This window comes from Colletotrichum higginsianum, chromosome 6 (assembly GCF_001672515.1).
Source record: "Colletotrichum higginsianum IMI 349063 chromosome 6, whole genome shotgun sequence".
NCBI classification, from domain to species: Eukaryota; Fungi; Ascomycota; class Sordariomycetes; order Glomerellales; family Glomerellaceae; genus Colletotrichum; species Colletotrichum higginsianum.
In genome coordinates this window covers 1,047,339-1,065,120 of record NC_030959.1, presented here as the reverse complement: position 1 = coordinate 1,065,120, position 17,782 = coordinate 1,047,339, and the positions used below count along the sequence as shown (strand labels likewise).

General features: G+C 55.2%; 7 protein-coding genes across 7 annotated transcripts; 4 read left to right on the top strand and 3 right to left on the bottom strand.

Moving 5' to 3' along the window:
- Positions 1 to 2,519: 2,519 nt before the first annotated feature.
- CH63R_08741 (uncharacterized protein) lies at positions 2,520 to 3,965 on the top strand (the record flags this gene model as incomplete). Its single annotated transcript, XM_018303715.1, has 1 exon — positions 2,520 to 3,965. The coding sequence occupies one exon, from the start codon at positions 2,520 to 2,522 to the stop codon at positions 3,963 to 3,965; it is 1,446 nt and encodes a 481-aa protein (XP_018155738.1).
- A 61-nt stretch (positions 3,966 to 4,026) lies between these two features.
- CH63R_08740 (Syja N domain-containing protein) lies at positions 4,027 to 7,002 on the bottom strand (the record flags this gene model as incomplete). Its single annotated transcript, XM_018303714.1, has 3 exons — positions 4,027 to 4,900; positions 4,963 to 6,742; positions 6,804 to 7,002. 3 exons carry the CDS (start codon positions 7,000 to 7,002, stop codon positions 4,027 to 4,029), a joined length of 2,853 nt encoding a protein of 950 aa, XP_018155737.1.
- Positions 7,003 to 7,912: 910 nt separating this feature from the next.
- Positions 7,913 to 8,348, bottom strand: CH63R_08739 (Ribonucleoprotein-associated protein; the record flags this gene model as incomplete). The annotated part of the gene is made up of 2 exons (XM_018303713.1): positions 7,913 to 8,184; positions 8,243 to 8,348. The coding sequence occupies 2 exons, from the start codon at positions 8,346 to 8,348 to the stop codon at positions 7,913 to 7,915; spliced, it is 378 nt and encodes a 125-aa protein (XP_018155736.1).
- Positions 8,349 to 8,920: 572 nt separating this feature from the next.
- On the top strand, positions 8,921 to 9,824 carry CH63R_08738 (V-type proton ATPase proteolipid subunit; the record flags this gene model as incomplete). The annotated part of the gene is made up of 5 exons (XM_018303712.1): positions 8,921 to 8,937; positions 9,093 to 9,105; positions 9,228 to 9,357; positions 9,438 to 9,698; positions 9,757 to 9,824. The coding sequence occupies 5 exons, from the start codon at positions 8,921 to 8,923 to the stop codon at positions 9,822 to 9,824; spliced, it is 489 nt and encodes a 162-aa protein (XP_018155735.1).
- Positions 9,825 to 11,024: 1,200 nt separating this feature from the next.
- Positions 11,025 to 13,122, bottom strand: CH63R_08737 (Ergosterol biosynthesis ERG4/ERG24 family protein; the record flags this gene model as incomplete). The annotated part of the gene is made up of 5 exons (XM_018303711.1): positions 11,025 to 11,036; positions 11,094 to 11,643; positions 11,694 to 12,875; positions 12,928 to 12,981; positions 13,088 to 13,122. 5 exons carry the CDS (start codon positions 13,120 to 13,122, stop codon positions 11,025 to 11,027), a joined length of 1,833 nt encoding a protein of 610 aa, XP_018155734.1.
- Positions 13,123 to 13,728: 606 nt separating this feature from the next.
- CH63R_08736 (uncharacterized protein) lies at positions 13,729 to 14,149 on the top strand (the record flags this gene model as incomplete). Its single annotated transcript, XM_018303710.1, has 2 exons — positions 13,729 to 13,915; positions 14,040 to 14,149. The coding sequence occupies 2 exons, from the start codon at positions 13,729 to 13,731 to the stop codon at positions 14,147 to 14,149; spliced, it is 297 nt and encodes a 98-aa protein (XP_018155733.1).
- Positions 14,150 to 15,934: 1,785 nt separating this feature from the next.
- Positions 15,935 to 16,944, top strand: CH63R_08735 (translin; the record flags this gene model as incomplete). Its single annotated transcript, XM_018303709.1, has 4 exons — positions 15,935 to 16,133; positions 16,214 to 16,310; positions 16,372 to 16,517; positions 16,601 to 16,944. The coding sequence occupies 4 exons, from the start codon at positions 15,935 to 15,937 to the stop codon at positions 16,942 to 16,944; spliced, it is 786 nt and encodes a 261-aa protein (XP_018155732.1).
- Between the last annotated feature and the right edge of the window lie 838 nt (positions 16,945 to 17,782).

The following is a 17,782-nucleotide window of genomic DNA, read 5'->3' as shown; positions in this document are numbered from 1 at the left end:
TGGCTTTAGTCAAAACTTCAGACCACAGCCCGAGTCTCTCCCCAATTCACCCGGCAACCCCTGTGAGGCAAAAACGAAAAAATCGTCGGGGGTCTCGAACTCCCGCTGTCGCTTGTGTTTTCTCTACCGCCGCGTACCGACGTCGGGGCGACACATGGCTCCCAGGCCATCCCATGATTTCAATTCCAACGACGAATCATACCGGGGCTCAGGCAGTCCAGGTTTCAACAGTCACTCTCCACCATCCACCAGAACGCATCCCTCAGTCAGCACCCAGATTGGCATATCACATTCTTGTCGGTGACGTATTTTTCGCCATGAACTGACTCTCGACATCTTCGAGAAGTCTTGTCGAAGCCGTTATTGACTCGTGCGGACAACGGCAGCGATGGGATCGATGGGGACTGGAGACGAACTGTCGTCATAATGCCCACAACGCTTCACCAGCGGTCCTGTGCTTCTTCTGGGTCCCTCTTCTCGGTATCTCGCACGACTGGCACCGCTGGTTTCTCCTTGACTAATCCGTGGAGATGGCTGCCTCTTTTTTGGGTATCTCCGGTCCACCCTATCGCCCCTCCTGATCCCCCCCACGGGCCCTAGGAGCCTCGCGCTATTTATTCACTCACTCTGCTGGTACTGGCTGCGACCCGCGTCGGCCATAGGCCCAGAGCCTGCGCCATGCCGGACTTTAAGCCTCGTCCCTAGCAGAGCGAGCCCACCGCAGCGTCTGGGACAGACTGGGAGAGAGCCAAGCGCCGAAAATGTCCCGCCCTCGTCAGTTTCGCTCGTCGCTCGCGCCGTTTCAAGCCGGTGACGCGGATAAGCTCGACCACCTGGATCCCCCCTGGTCGAATCTCTTCGCGGCGTGCTCGTTGCTGAGAATCACAATTGGATCCAGTCAATGTCAATATCGGTGGACCCTGACTGCGTAATGACACCCCTTCCCGTCTGGTGTTGAAATTTTTTTACTTCACGCTTCGGTCGCAGGGCCGACTCGCAGCCTTCCGTTCGGCGTCAGGATGGCCCCTCTGACCCCTCCATTGCGCCGTTGCCTTGCATTGAGATGTGCGCGCGACACCCGTTGATAACACATAATGTGTTCGTAGTGGAGGTAACACGGCCAGCGCGGAAAGATCCAGCTCCAGCAAAACCGATGACCATGCGTATCATCCTAACCCAAAGACCGAGCTGGCATTCCGCCAGATACCAATGCGTGCAACGGAAAGAATGACTTGAAAAGAGGATTTTTGTTTTTTGGTTATTCTGGGTTTTCCCCTTAACCGATTCTCGGCCTGTCTCGGAGCGCGGCACTCGGGACCGGTAGAATTCACGCCGCATCGAATCCATGCCGCGAAGCTTTTCTTTAGGCTGTTCAGTGTTGGCTACCTACCTACCTACATACATAGTACGCTTTACTGCTTCTCTGCCTGCTTCAGGGCGCCTCCGTCCCGCTCTTGCCACCACAACGTCCGCCCGGAGCCGGCGCGCACGGGCCATCCGTCTGGGATCCGGCCAGTTTCGTATTTATCCGCACAAATCAAGGCGGCCCCAGGTCCAAGCTCCCTTCTTCCCTGCGGATGACATCAAGCCACTCCACCCGCATATCCGCCACATGTAGCGACTGCGTATCCGTTGTTGGCTGGGATTGAGCGGAAGAACATGCGAATGGATAGAAGCAAGGGGAAGAGGGGGAAATTGTGACTCTTGGTATTTCGAGACTCATGCTTTGCCTCATTTCATTTGAAATGGGATTAGCCTCGTCGTTACAGGATCGGAAACCGGCCGCTAATCGGGCCTCTTATGACGAGTTGACCCAGCGAGGCTTTGTTTTGCCCATGAGTTTGTCGATGCCGCGTTTGGCGGTGCAACTCATCATATCTTGTGTGATTAGCTCGATGTGAGGCCGGCAAAAGTCGATTTTGCGCTTTGCGAGATAACCGCCCATTTTTTGAGTCGAGATGCGCAGACGAGTGTCAAGACGAAACTCGAGCGTTGTGATACTACTACTTGCCTACAAGGCTGGCTCTCTCATGAGCCCGCTTTCAAGCGCCCACTGACGCGAGTGAAAGCGGGCGGTGTGGATCCTGCCCGATTGAGTTTTCGCCTCACCCGACTTCAACCACAGCCGTAGCCGAGAAACATCCTTCTATGAGAATCCCATTACGTGAAGCCGACATCGTGAGAATTAACCTACTAGACAGCTAGGGGAAATAGACGATCTCAACTGGTACCACTCGACAGTATTGTACCATTAACGCAAAGCCCCGTCCGAAAGAAAAGAAAGTAGGACAACGAAGAGAGAGAAAAAAGGGAATTAGGAACAAGCGAAGAGAGAAAAAAAATCTACCCCTCCATTACCCCTCCATCAAATTCTCACCCAGAATCTCGACTTTGTGTGAATATCAGTCCAACCCAAGTCTACACGCTCCCTCTCCCCCTCTCTCTCCTCTACACTCGAAAGGGGAAAAAAAGAAACAAGACAAAAATAAGGGAAACCACCCGCCACACCCACCGCAACCATGGGCAAAAAGATGAAGGTCGAGCACAACATCCGCGACACGAGCCACCAGTCCGGCCGGAGACCCTCCAAGAAACCCGCCGCCGCCGCTGCCAAACCGAAGAAGCAGGCCAAGGAGGAGGCCCCGACCCCGACGGCCGAGTCCAACGCCGTCAGCGCCCTCCTCCCCATGCCCCTCCAACAGCGCGTCCTCTCCACTTTCAACGCCGCCTACAACCCCGTCCTGACGTCCCGCGACCTCGGCGACGTCCTGCAGCGCGTCAAGGCCGCGCTGTACGCCCGCGACTTCGACGCCGCCTTCGCCCGCGCGACGCCCGAGGCCCTCGACGCCTACGCCGCCCGCTGGAGCCCCACCCGCGCACTGGGCTACGCCGCCGTGCTGCTGGGCATTGCCGAGTACCTGGAGGAGCTCGAGGTCGAGGTCGAGGCTGAGGCTGAGGCGGCTGAGGCTCGGACGGCTGGAGACAAGGTCGAGACCACGGCGGAGGTCGAGGCGGAGGGGACCGCGGGTGATGTTCACCAGGATGCCGTCCCCCCCTCCTCCCAGACCCAAGCCGTCGGCACCGCTGGACCCTCTGGAGGCGATGGACCCTCCGCGGAAGCTGCAGCAGCAGCAGACGACGATCAGCCCGCCTCCGCCCCCGCGGCGGTGGGCGAGGACGTCACTCCCCCTCCACCCGCGGAGATCGAAACCACCGCCGCTCCCGCTGCCGCCCCCTCCACGGCACCCAGAAAATCCATCAGGATGCTCTCCGTCGGGGGAGGCGCCGCCGAGATCGCCGCCTTCGCTGCCTACCTCTCCGAGCAGCCGTCCCGCTCCCTCGGAGGCACCGTGGCCCTCCTCGACTCGGCGCCGTGGGACGACGCCGTCGCCAAGCTTCACGCCGCCCTCACGACCCCGCCACCGCTGTCGCAGTATGCCAATGCCGCCGCCAGGGCCGCCAACGTCGCCATCGTCGAGCCCGGCCGTCTCACATCCTCCTTTACGCAGCAGGACGTCCTCGCCATGACGCGCGACCAACTCTCGCGCTGCCTCAGGGGTGGGGACGGTGATGGGCATGGGAACGGGGGCGCGCCGGTACTCGTCACATTACTATTTACGCTCAACGAGCTCTACACAACCGCCGGCATCGGCAAGACCACAGCCTTCCTCCTCGACCTGACCGCCACTGTGCCCCTCGGCTCCCTGCTCCTTGTCGTCGACAGCCCCGGCAGCTACTCCGAGACCGCCGTCGGCAAGGAGAGCAAGAAGTACCCCATGCAGTGGCTCATGGACCACGCCCTCGTCACCAAGCCCGAGAAGGAGGGTATCGTTGAGGGATGTCGCTGGGAGAAGCTCGAATCCCACGACTCCGTCTGGTTCCGTCTCGCCGACTCTCTAAAGTACCCAATCCCCCTCGAAAACATGCGCTACCAAATGCACTTGTACCGCGCTACAAAGCCTTAAAACGCCACTCGTAAAAGGAGATGATGGGGAGGGCGGCCGTCCGAATCCGGCGAGCACAAGTCTATGCCCAGACGAGTCTCTTCAGGGAGTAGCTGATGTGGTCTAGCAGGCCGGTGCTCTGTCTCGCCTCCTCCAATGAGATGATGTCGCCCTTCTCTATAATGCTTTCCGTCCCTGGCTTCTCCTTGCCGGGCTGGCTCAGGAACGCCAATCGTTCTATATCAGCACATATGCTGACAACCTGCTGGATCTCGCTGAGCTTCGGTCCCTCGCCCGTCACAGCGGCAGACGACTGCGAGTACGGAGCCTTGAAGGCGATCTTGCGTATCGGCAAGGCCTTGGGGCGTCCACCGCCCAGGAAACTGCTCAGTGCGGATTGAGGCTGTTGTTGCTGCTCCTCCGACGACCGCGAGCGGTCTGTCTTGGTTTTGGTTATGCCCAAGTTCGAAAACGTTCTCGTGTTCGTTCTCGTGACGTCGTTCTTGCCCGGCTGGTACGACACGACGAAGCCTACGTTCTTTGTCTCGTCCGTCTGGCCCGGGGAGACCGTCGAGATGATGTACGTGCCGAACTTGATGCCGACAACGTGGGCGAGGTCGATCCGCTCAAAGGAGGAGACCTTGTCCATGTTCCAGTCGAACCGGCACAGGTAGATAGCAGCATCGGTCAAGAGAAGAACCACTTCCTCGAAAGGCATGGCTCGCAGAGTGTCTGACTGATGAGGGCTGAAAAGAACCCAGCCGCCCATGAACTCCTCGCTCTCGTCCGAGATGACTCGCCTCCGGGATAACTCGATGGCCTGCTCCCTCATTTTCAGCATGGAGACGGCGGGGTCTTTCGTCATCATTTCAGCCTCGAACTCTTGGAAGACCATAGAGTTTACGTTGCCCAGAAGAAAGTCGATGGCGGCCTGACTGAAGTAGTCATTGACCATTCTGGGTCATGCGTTAGCAAGTTAGAACTGAAATAGCAAAATAAGAGCCCAAAGCAATCTCACCCGTTGTAGTATCGAGTCAGCGAAAGACCCAGATCGTTCAAAGTGCCTCCAAGGTTCCTTTTCCTCGTCCTAGTGTAGTCGCCCTTCATGGCGGCCGTAGATGCGTATTGCTTCGATACCGCATCGCCGTTGTCAGCCCACAGCGTGTTGAACCATTGTGTTTGCTGGTCCACCTGAGCTGCGAGGTCGTAGCCCTCCGCCTTCAGCTGAGCCTCGAGCATGAACTTGCCAAATGAACTCTGGCATACGTTGGTTCTGTCGAGGCAGTCCATGCAATTGGTGCGCAAAACGCCTCGCTGTTTGGCTGTAACCTGCCCAGCTTCTTCGACAGTGCTCCCAAACGCTTCCAGCTTGTTGCGGAGTGTCTCGAGAAGTAAACTGACGTTCTCGAACTTCATTCCCCGGCAGGCCGAGTGAAAGTCGAACCATTCGAATGCAACAGCCTCGTCCTGGCCCTTGAATTCTTCTTCGTTGAGTTTCTCTACTGTCTTTTCGTACTGGTTGCCGACCGTTGCTTCGACGCCATGTTTCTCGACAAGATTGACAATTTGCAATCCGCCGTATTCTTTCTTCAGACGCTCCAGATGCCTCTTTGTTGCGCTGTAATTTGCTTCGACTGAGTGTTGGATCACAGGGGCGGGCTTCAAAGAGATGGGTGACTGCGTAAAGAACAGCGGGATACTGCCTCTAATCTGTAGGAAGGAGTACGTCTTTGACGACTTGTCCCAGGAAGTGCTCGAGAGAACCTGTTCCGTTTCGACGGCGTTCGCAACGAAGCCCTGTTCGTCAATGCCTCGTCTTAGGTATCTGAGACCGGCTCTCTGCGTTGAACGACGGGAGATGATCGTCAATAAGAACTTTTTTTCGGTAGAACGAAGATCGATTGAGTCGCGGGCTTTCTCTGATGGCGGAGAGGGGAGCTCTGTGTCGGATTGTTTCATGGTAGACATCTCCACGGCATCTCCTAGCCCATTATCCTGCTGAGGAGGGCTGCTGTCCACCACGAAGCTCGTCTGGCCTACGAATCCCTGCATCAAGGGAAGTAACAACGTATCTTGCCCGGCTTCCATGAACGGCTTCAGGGTGCTCCTGTTCCAGAAGAACATCGGATCTACACGCTCATGGAGAGGTACTTCCTCGGATTGTGACGTCGAATGGCTTGCCCACCGCCGGGTGATATCAAAGTCGTATGAGAAGAAGAAGCTCCGCGACGAGCCAAAGAGAATATGGGTCGTTCGGAGAAGCTTCGGCAGCAATGTAGATGCTGGCGCCGATTCCTCATCGTCCTCCACTGCTGGGCGCGAAGGGACAGCCTTTGTGGGACTATGATCGACGGAGCGCCGGACTTGATGCGCAGCACCGCTCCAGCCAGCAGATCTCTTTTGGTCTTGCGTCCATCCACTCTTGCTGAACCAGGTCTGAGCGAATCTCCCATAACTTCCTCTTCTGCCGATAACGTCCTTAGCAACAGTACTCTTCACGGCCTCGGACCCCTTGTCTTTGTCCGCCTTGGCTTCTTGTGCGGGATCCTCGACTTCGTCACCGCTCGTGGGGAGCTCGACATAGTCGTCACTGTCACTTTCATCAGCGTCCTTATCCGCATTACGGTCTTGCAGCTCCGAGGCCGTCTTCGCGATAGCCTCCCCGGCTTCTTGCTGCGAGGTGCATGGGGTCACCGCGACCTCGGTGACGACGTAGATTGGGAACCCGCAGACTTGCGCGACCTGCTTTCGTCGCGTAATCGTGATCAGGTAGCTCAAACGTGAGACCGTTATGAGTCCTACATGAGACGGTAGTCAGCGTTTAATGTACAACAGCTAGAAGAAGCTCGGAGTACACACCGATAACGCCGAAGGCTTCAAAGGAGGAGTTTGGTTGGGAGACATCGGGGATCTGCTCTCGAGATGCAGGGGTGATAGAAGCGTCGCCATATTTGATCCTGAGCGGCTGCGCGGGGCGCTGTCCCTTGGTCACAAATGGCTGGATAATAAGGCCGTCGACCGCAGCGCAGATGATAATCTTGCGGGCGATACCGGGCATCTTGCGATCCGGCGACCACACAATGCGCGTAGTTCTATGGAGATGGGTTGAGCGATCGGAAGAGTCCAAGAACGATTCAAACGAAGCAAACAATGAGGATATCAGTAATTCTCAGGCCAGAAGTATTCGCAGTAACGGTGTTGGTGAAGATGTGCAGGGGAAGAAAAGGGATGCTGTACGCAGCGCGAACTGCTGATGAAGTGCGTGCATGCCCTCCAGCACCGCCCAGTAGCGTCAACCAAAAATCGTCCATGTAGCTATGACATGGGTGGTGGGCCGCGGGGTAACGTCAGAGTGCATATCCCAAGCGGCGCGACTGGCCGCGAAGCCAACCCAGGTAGAGTCTGGGGATCACGCCTGAGACATGATGCCAGCCGATGAACAACCGATTCGCTCTAGTTGTCCCAGTCCATCTGATCAGATAGGTCTTGTCTTGGCTACACCCCAAGCACTGCACTCTCGTCTGCTCTTCAGCTGCACTATCTAGGTACGTAGTTGTAGCTTTGTCAGTGCTGTAGCTCCCAAGAGGTATCCCATCAATTTCAAGTCTCCACTACCTACCTAACTAGGTAGTTTACAGTTCATGCACTTGTTCCAACCAGGCACCGTTACCTGCACAATCATTGGTTATTGCATATGTGGTGTTTTTAAATTTTAATTTTTTTTTCGACGATCATCAATTGACGCTTCTCCAGACGCTGGCTATTTCGTAGCAGTCAACCGTACTCGCAGCAATGAAACCACTTTCATAGCCATTTAGCCGCTCTACAGGCGATGCCATCAGACAGCCTCAACTCGAGAATAACTAGTCGACACCTAGTAACAGTTCAGGCTTTTCCATCCTAAATCGTTCGGTAGTACCTCCAAGCTACAACGTAATTGCCGCCCAACATCCAATATCATGGGTATCTTAGATGGCAAGTCTCTCGATCTTGTCGCGGAGAGCGCGAATGGGTCCAGCGAGCTCGCTGCCCTCGTTGGAGGTGATGCTGGCAGCAATGACAGCGCGAGAGACACCACAGGCACGACCAAGGGCGGTCTTGGACTTGACGTAGACGTAGGGAACGTTCTTGTCCTCAGAGAGGAGAGGCAGGTGAAGAACGATGCTGAGAGGGTTGGTATCAGCCGCGAGGATGATGAGCTCGGAGACACCACGGTTGAGGGTCTTGGTGGCTTCGTTGGCTGGATCACAACAGTCAGCACGAAATGCAGAAATCATAAGAGAGGAAGTATCACATACCGCCCTTCTTCAGCTGGCGGTAGTGCTGGCACTGCTGGACCAAGTCCAGGATCTCCTGCTGAAGAGCATCGTCGGCCAAGGGCCAGGCAGCGGATTGATCAGCCATTGTTGAGATTGAGTCGAAGAGATGTCTGGCAATGAACAGTCAGATCCTGCCAATCGGTAACCAGAGAAGCGTATCTTACCGATGTTGTAAAATGCAGGGTTCCTTGCGTTGGCTCGCCCTGGTGGTGAGGATGAAAATGGGTGGGTTTGTATGAGCGTGAAGATCCAAGAGTCTCGGTCTGAAGCCAGAAAAAAAAATATCCCACCTTCCCCAAATTCGGACGGCAAGTTCCGTTGAAAAAAAGATGGGGATGTTCCACATATGCCAGCCACCCTCGGAAGTGACCTTTCACCGGGCTCCGTCGCACCGCCTCCTCCTTGTCTTACGTAAGGGAACGGAGCTGTCGACGCGCCGCAAAACCTTGCAACCAACCAGAAGGCCAACCTGGAAACGAGATCTTAACAAGCACACCTCATCTCGAGCAGTCGCCGACGCAGCATCGAACCTCGCCGCCCCAACAGTCATCACCGCCATCGTTCTCAGCCCAGCTGCCGCCGCATTCCCCTTCATTTCCGACCTCCTCTCGACGATTTCTTCGACTTTTTTTGTCCGAACTACCACAAACCGCCAAAATGCCTAGCGAACTTTGGTATGTCGACGTCAACATGCGTGTTGCCCCCGTCAACGACGAGCTCCTTATTCATCAGTCGAAGCTCCCAACCCCATCCATTCCGACGCCCAACCTGCCCAAATAGCTTCCCATCCTTTTTCTGAAGCTCATAAGCTAACGCGATAATGCCACAGCCCCGTCTATGCGGTTCGTCACCCCTGTGTTTCGCAGCTCTTCGATCCATGACGTCGCCCCCTTCCAACTACCCACAATGAGCCATTTGGGCATCAACTCGACATCGCGTTCACAACATCGCTAACATGGAACAGCCCTTTTTCGGTGCCATGGGTTGCACTGTGGCCATCGTCTTCACCTGCATGGGAGCCTCCTACGGTACCGCGAAGTCCGGTGTCGGTATCTCGGCTATGGGTGTCCTGCGCCCTGACTTGATCGTCAAGAGTACGGCATAGCCAACACCTCCAACGATCTCCCAAGTTGGGCGGTCGATGTACATCAACCCATGCTAACAAGTCAACTAGACATTGTTCCCGTCATTATGGCTGGTATCATTGCCATTTACGGTCTCGTCGTGTCCGTGCTTATCTCCGACGGCCTTGCCCAGGAGATGTCTCTGTACACTGGTTTCATCCAGTTTGGCGCTGGTCTCTCTGTCGGTCTGGCTGGTCTTGCTGCTGGTTTCGCTATCGGTATTGTTGGTGACGCCGGTGTCCGTGGAACTGCTCAACAGCCCCGTCTCTTCGTCGGCATGATTTTGATTCTCATTTTCGCCGAAGTCTTGGGTAATGCTCCTCCACCGTCTTTGTGCCCAACCTACATTGGCTAACATATCGTTACTAGGTCTTTACGGTCTGATTGTTGCCCTTCTCATGAACTCCAAGGCCACCCAGGACGTTGTCTGCCATTAAAAGACTCCTACATCAGCGACGAATGCTCGGTTGAACGGTTGACAAGATGTACTTACGCCACAACTTGCACGGGCATCACTGCCACAGAGCAGACAAATATCATCAGCAGGCGCGTCGAAAATTCGATCGAAGGTTTAACGGCATGGACGTGGAAACGGTCAAGGGTCATGAGATGCCACTGTTTGGGACAGTCGGGGATCGCTCCGGTCTGGATTCAAACGTATATGTACTATTGTGCCAACAAGGTATGCTATCCATTTAGGGGGCGGTTGCTCAGCATAGACGACGGTGATGGGGAACGGAATTGTAGTCTAGGTTGCGATAATGCTTTTCTGCGTCTCTACTACATGTATGGACCCCCTTGCCCGCACGTGACTTTTGATATCACGGAACTCTTCTATGCGAGTGTCAGATTGGTGTCTCGTGCTATACGCTTAGCCGAATCAATTTGAACGGTGAGGGTCCATATGGACTAGTTTCAGTTCCTCCACACGTTTCTCGTCGAATATTAGCACAATGGAGCTCGCGTTGTTGGGCAGACCCAGCAAAAAGTAGGTAACCAGTGACATGCTGTAGTGGAGAACTGACAGCTTGGCCGATGAAAGAGCCCCGTGAACAAACCGTCGGTCAAGGATAAAGTCTCTTGGGGCAGGTTAGGAAGAAAACCTCTACCGAGTCTACATCGGAAAGACTTGGACCACGGAGAGTTTGGCAGCCCTTTGCTTTTTTCTTTCCACCAAGAAACCACGCGGATCGGTATACTAGCGACACAACCACTACCTTGAGGCAAAATGTTCTCAAGATGTAATTCTTTCTCGACTTTCGAATTTTTTTATTCTTTTGCATTTCACTCATTTTAATCAGATCCGTAACACACAGAACGCACTGTGGATGATATGTACAAAGAAAGCCGCGGTGGTACCAAAGAAAAAGAAGACAGAAAAAAAGCGCCACCGCTTGTGTTGTATGATTACAAGAGATCTGTATGTCGGCATCGTTTCCACGTCAGATGCCGGCATCATTTTGTTTTCCGTTTCCCGTAGCTTTTTCGCCTCGATTACCTCCAGCGTCAAAACCAGTCCCGCCGACCGGCTCCTTCCAGGTGAATAAAGCATTTATTTACAGAAAAGAATGGCCCAAAGGCCGTGGCATAAGACGCCAATTGTTGGGGGGGGCTGATGTATCAGAGTCTTGCATCATTTAGATGACGTACTGTGGTCATGGTCAGTTCAAGAACACGATCCCGCTTGGTTGGACGTCGAAACTCACGGGGATGAAGAGGTAGGGAACCTCGCGCTCGTACTGGGCCCAGGCGTCGCCGTACTTTTGACGGCAGCGGTGGATGTCGCGGGCGGCGCGGTGGGCGATCATGCCGCAGAAGAAGACGGGGTAGAACCAGGGGAAGGGGCTCTTGAAGCCCGTGATGAGGCCCCAGCAGATGGCGAAGAAGGCGTCGCAGGTGTAGTGGATTTTGCGGGCGTAGCCGTACCAGCCGTCGGCGAGGATGACATCGCCCTTGGCCGAAGTGATTGTCTTTGGGTTCTTAACAGTCTGCCAGGGAAGCTGGGGGAACGTGCGGCGCTTGACGAGCTGGCCGCGCTCCTGCGCGCGGAAGCCGTTCTTCTGGCTGTTGGTCGTGTCCCAGACCCAGTAGACGAAGAGGTACGACGCGAAGAGGAGGGCGAGCGCGAAGGGGTTCCACTTGTACTCGGAGGGGTGGTGGTTGGCCAGGAAGATGGTGCAGTGGCAGTACGAGAGCGGCACGCCGGCGAGGTTCCAGAAAATGAGCATGAAGCCCCACTTCTCGTAGTACATGTCCCTGAGATGGCGTTAGTCAGGTTACTAGGTCGAGGATCATACGGAGCTTACCAGGTAGGAACGATGAGCTGCTCGCCCTTGGCGCAGGCGTTGGCGTACAGGTAGTGAGCCATGACCAGAAAGAGAACCTCGCCCGAAACGTAGCCGTACTTCTCGTACTGGCGAGCGGCGGCGCCGCAGCTCAGGCCAAAGAGGATGAACCAGGGGATGCGAACCTCGAAGAACATCTTGAAGTCCAGAATGCCGAACATACGAGGGTTCAACTCGGCGCCCAGGAAGAAGTCGTAGATCGGGTAGCCGGTCATGCGGTGCTGGGCACCCCTCAATAGAGCGGAGAAGTAGGCGATGAAGGACACGAGGAAGCCGCTCAGGATGGCCACGGACATCAGGGGGCCAAACTCGTCAATGAAGGTGTAGACGGGGAAGAGACCGGTGAAGTGGAGGACAGCCATGACGGAGATGGTGAAGTAGAAGCTGACATAGGCGTTGCAGAAGTACTTGAGCTGCTTGCCGTTCTCGTGGGCGAGAGGCTTGCCCCATGCCCAGACGCCGGGTAGGACGCAGTAGCAGATGCCCTCGAAGACGAAAAAGGTCCAGTAGATGCGCCAGGCGCGGAGGCTGGGGAAGGCGCCGGTGTAGGCAAGGTCCACGAGGTGGCGGCCGAACTCGCCCCAGCTTTGGCCCTGCTCGCGGGTGGGCAGCTTGCCATCATAGTAGGTGGCTCCGATCCACATATACCACATGAGCAGGGGAAAACCGATCATCAGCGAGAGTGCGCCGATACTGCCGCCGAACTCGAACTCGCCCGAGGCGTCAACCTTGGGGTCCGTGCCGACCTCCCAGCCGTCGATAATGTCGCCCTTCCTGTAGGCGGGCAGCACCTCGTTCGTTTCGGAGTGGATGTGTCCGTTGGCTTCTGCGGTCTTCTCCGTCTTCACCTCAAGGTGTCCGTTGATGGCGTGACCGTTGCCGTTGACGGCATGCTCCTCCTCCTTGACGTGCCCGTTTGTGTGTCCATTGGCGTGTCCGTTGGCGTGTCCGTTCGTAAGGTGTTTCTCAACCTCGTCATCCGATATCTCCTCTCTGAATTTGCCAGTGGTGCGCCGTCTCGGGGTGGCACGGGTCTGGGGTTTCGACTCTGTGACTTCTGCTGTGGTGGTAACCTCGGGAGACTTGCGCCTGGAAGAAGCACGGCGAGGCGTCTCGACCATGCCCTCAAAGAGCTCCTTCTTCCTGTTCCACATGTTAGCCATGGTATGAGAGAGACGCTGTACGGGATATTGACCCGTTGGAGGGGTAGGCAAGGGCAGCCATGGTTCCAGTTCGCGACAACAACCGCCTTGAACTGAGTAGCCGTTGGAATGGTGGTAGTGATAGGTCCCAGCAGTCGGAGCAGGAGCTTTCAAGACCGCAGAAAGAAAAAGAAGCAACACAGTTGGACTAACCTAGGAGTCTGGCGCAAAGAGTAACGACCTGTCATGTTGGCTGCTTCTTTTATACAGAGATACAGATAGCAGAAAACTTCAACGTGGGGTCATGCACGTCTCGTGTAGCTGAAAGACCAGTCCGTGTGATGGCCGTGGATCTCGCAGCGCAATCCGGCCGGGGTGGGAAGGGGGAGGGGGGTTTGGAGATGGGAATTGTCTGACGGAGGCCGAATGGGAGCTTCGTCCAAAGAAGCGTCCAGGGCACGGGGAGACAGGGTGAGGTGGGAAGGAGGAGGGAGAGGCGGTCTGGCACGAGGAATCCGAGTACGACCAGACAAAGGCGTCGGGGGGTGTAGCGGGCAGTAGGAAAAAGCACGGGAGGATAAGAGACTCGGGACGGCGTCAAGTCAAAAAGTTCGCAGCGTGTCCTCGGACTTGGATTGGGCCCTTTCCAATTTGGCTTGTCTCTCTCGGCTGCCACTCAAAATTTTGTTGACATTTGTGTTTGCCCCTTTCAGCCGGTAGTCATGGGTCACCACTCGGAGCCGGGAATTGGGGGTACATGAGAAACATAGTGGGCAGGCAGCAAAAGAGATGTACCACCATCCAAGTTCTAACCCTCTCGGGAGCGTCCCTCGGCTGCAAGGGGTGGGCGCAATATGCACCTTTCGTCTAGACGAGCCGCCAATGAGAAGCTTGATTTTGCTTCGATTGAGATGGTAGTTCTGGCTTTCTGGGTGGTGTGGCTCTCCAAGCTGCGTTTGAACGAATGGAAGCGCGCTGCAGACAGTGGCTGCACCCTGCTGGGCTTTGAGCGTCCGAGCTCTGAGACTGTGCATCGTGCAGGTAGGAACACACTACTGTACACTAGGTAGGTAGGTACCTAGGTACCCAGGTGGTTAGAGCTCCCCTTTTCCCACTGCTAGACGACAGCTGCATGACATGCATTGCTGGCCGGTATCCCGACCAGGGCTCAAGAACGGCCGGACCTTTGAGTCCCCGAGTCCCCGCCTCCCAAAGGGAACGGAGCACGTTATCGACTGGGTTCACCCTGATGTCGAACTTGGAGTCGCCTTGTAAAATGTGACACCCCATGTCGATGTTTGGTGCCTGTGATTGGACTGTTTGCCTGCTGCACGAGACTTGATGTTCTCGAGGCCTTCTTGATGTGCGATGATACCCAATCGGAGCACATAGCGTCCATTGTCCAAAGGTCTCGAGACCTCCTACCTATCCCAGTTGAACCCGTTGCCAACAATCAGGGTTTACGGCGGGCTCTAGGAAGCCTCAAAACGTCAAGGTCCAAAGATGCACTGACTTCACTGTTTTATTCAGAGCAAACTGTACTAAGCATGCTTACTTCACTATAGGCCCGTGGTCTTGCAGCAGGAGGCCTCTCTTCAGGACCGATAGAGATGCTGATGGTAGATACTTCGCCGTCAAGGCGTCGTCAACCTTGGTAGTTCGACAGTTACATGCGTGGGGTCACGCCGAGTGCGAGCCATCAATGGAGAGTAGAAGCAAGGTGGCGGGCCCATCATGTCGCTGTTCGGGTACTCAAAGATGGAAAACGTCTGATGCATTCGGCCTTCCATGCACACCTTGTGCAGAACGGGCAGTTCGACCGAAATGCAGACTTAGACTTGGTGGTTCTGCCCGGACATCGATTGCCTCGATAGCGGACAAAATCGGGTGAAAGTCAGCCAACAGACAGCAAGCCGTTCAGATACAAGAGCCAAAGGGTGTCGAATGTAAGCTTCTGCACTTGCAAATGCGGACACATATTTGGCCTCCCGTTGCAGGCAGAAGTGATCTTCGATGTCATCGCATCATGGAGCCTCAGGGCTTATTGCCTGTTGGTCGGTACGTACCGGCCGGTATCTGAGGTACCTAGGTAGGTGCTTCAAGATGCACTGCAATACGGATACAGAGTGCCTAGGTACCTATTTGGCCTCGTTTTCCCTTTGCGGTACGTACCGGCAGAGTGATCCCTAAGCCCGCACGGATCACTCTCAAAATGTATATAATCCCTCCTGATCCCGCGGCATCTTAGGATTTCTTCTTCTTTTCTCCTTAGCTCTTCTTTGCCTTTTGGCTTAGATCAAGTGTAGTATCTGTTCTTTTCAGTTTAATCTCTGAAAGATGCCTATTGGCATCAATCTTGATTATTCCTATTTTTGATCACCGGAGATGGCCTCTGCGGCTTGCCGTATGTCGTCTCCATCGTTTCCCTGGTATTTCACTGCCTCCAGGCGATGCAAAACCCCGATCTTCATTGCATTTGTCTGGCTTGCCCAGGCGTGTGAAGAAGTTCTCGTCTTCTCATCCTGAATCTGGTGTCTCCCAGTCGATTTTGTGGTGGGTTATAAGAAGCCGCCGAAGTGAACGAACGGCTGTGTCGATGCGTGCCAATCTACAAAGTCTTACGTCAGTTGCGATTGATGCTCGAGTTGCCATCCGTGACCGCCTTCTCTTTCTTTGCTTGGTTTTCCTGGAGCCTTTGACCATCCATCGCATCGCGACTCCGCCGTGACCGTAAACATTTCGTCCGTTGATGCCGCGTGGTTGTGAATGTAAATTTCATTGACACAAAAGCCCGTCGTTCGAAGTAAGTAAAACTCTGATTTTCGGTGCCTGCCTCTGCCTCCTCCAGTGACGTCGCTCCAAATCGCGGGGCTCAATCCTCGAACCTCACCCCCAAAGTTGATACTGCCCAATTTTTTTTCAGCAACGGTTCAAGAACAGTCATCGAAATTACGCGACTTTTTCGGAGCGCAATTGGGCGAAGTAACCACTCATTTCGATTTACTCACCCGCTTGCCAGAGTCTTCTCCCATCCGCCGACCGGTCGCATCATCACCAGCCATGGATAACGACACCAACATGGGCGAGGTTCCCGCCTCCCGCCTCCTGGACCCCCAGATCTTTGAGCACCTCAAGGATAAGATCGACGAGGATCAGCAGGTTCGCGACCAGATGAGCCAGACGGTCCAGAAGCTCGACAGGGCCATCTCATATGTCCAGGGCCTGCTGTCCCGCATCCACGCCACCCCGCGTGAGCAATGTGAGTCCTCGCCCGTTGGCAAATGGCCCGTCGGCGTCTCTTGCTCGAGAAAAATGGCTTACAATGAATGTCACCGACAGACCCCTCCCTGCTTTCAGACGTGCAGGCGGGCATCCAGAAGGAGATCGAAGTCATTGGGGAGCTCGAGGAAATCGCCTCCAAGCACCCCTACTACAAGTAAGAATCCATCCCAGGTAGTCAAGGCAGCAAGCACCCCATCTGACTCATCCGTGTCTAGGTACAACCAGAAATGGAACCGCCAGGTCCAGAACGCCATCTTCACCGTCCTTCTCTGTGGCTGGTTGGGCGGCCTCACTTCCGACGGCAAGCCCGGTCCCATCGCCCGTCTTCTGACCCTCGAGGAGGTCGGCAGCATCTTCAAGGGTACGTGACTCATCTCGGCCGTCCCGGACGACCGTCGCTGCCTCGCTTTTCTCCCTCGGAACTTAGAGCTAATGACATGGCAGTCCCTGTTAACCTCAAGGACCGCGACGCCTTCCACCTCACCATTGAGGAATACCTTCTTGCCCTGACGGACCTGACACAGGAGCTCTCCCGCCTGGCCACCAACGCCGTGACCCTCAGCGACTTTGCCATGCCCGTCGAGATCAGCAGCTTCGTCAAGGACCTGTTCGCCGGCTTTCAGCTGCTCAACCTCAAGAACGACATCCTCCGGAAGCGCGTCGACGCGGTCAAGTACGATGTCAAGCGCGTGGAGGACGTCGTCTACGACCTCACCCTCCGCAACCTGATCCCGCAAAAGAAGAAGGAGGTCGCTGTCGCCGAGTCGTCTTCGGCCCAGAAGGCATAGATGAGCTCGGAGAGACGTCGACAGTGCCCGACGCCTCCGTCGACTTAAGTTAGCCTGGCCGCTTAGGTAACGGGATACGGGCAGGAAGCTTCTGGCATATGATGGGTTCCGACAGGAAAGGATATCAAAAGCGCTCTTCACTAATTTATCGATGCCTTGGGTTTTGATCGTGCCGTACTGTGACCTCGAGGAGTTATCGTTCCCCGTCACCGCGTCTTTAAAACCAGCTATCCGACGACACAACTAGTGTAGTGTTTGCCCACTGGACCGCCTATGCTGCCTTGTCTCTTGACTGCCCATAGCACATGCATTCGTTGCGTCCAGCCTCCAAGCAGGAGAAAATCGCTGGCATTGTGCATTTTCCATTCTGGAAAAGCGGCAAGGATCATGCATGAACACATGATCAGCGATTTCACAGTGTTTTTTTTCTCGTTCTTCAGTTACACACACGTGAGTAGCCGGGAAACCTCGTGAAGACATTTGCTGCGGTCGAACATATGGCAGACGATGGATGCCCTCGTTTCGTCTCTATTCCCAAGCCACTGCGACCGCAACGCATCGCAGGGACTCGCCCATAGGAGAAACAAAACAAAAAACAAAAAAACCCGCAAAAGAGAAGGACCAACATCATTTCTGTCATGGGGACCGGCCTATGTGGCCAAAAGCGGACGCAGACAATCCGTGGGGTACGCACAGACACAAGACCATATAAACGCTCCACTGGCCAGGTCTCACAACCAACTATCACTGGATGAACACATCCACTAATCCCCGATAGTCTAGTGGTGAGGATATCTGCTTGTCATTGAGTTTCAACGATTCGCAGGGGACCGGGGTT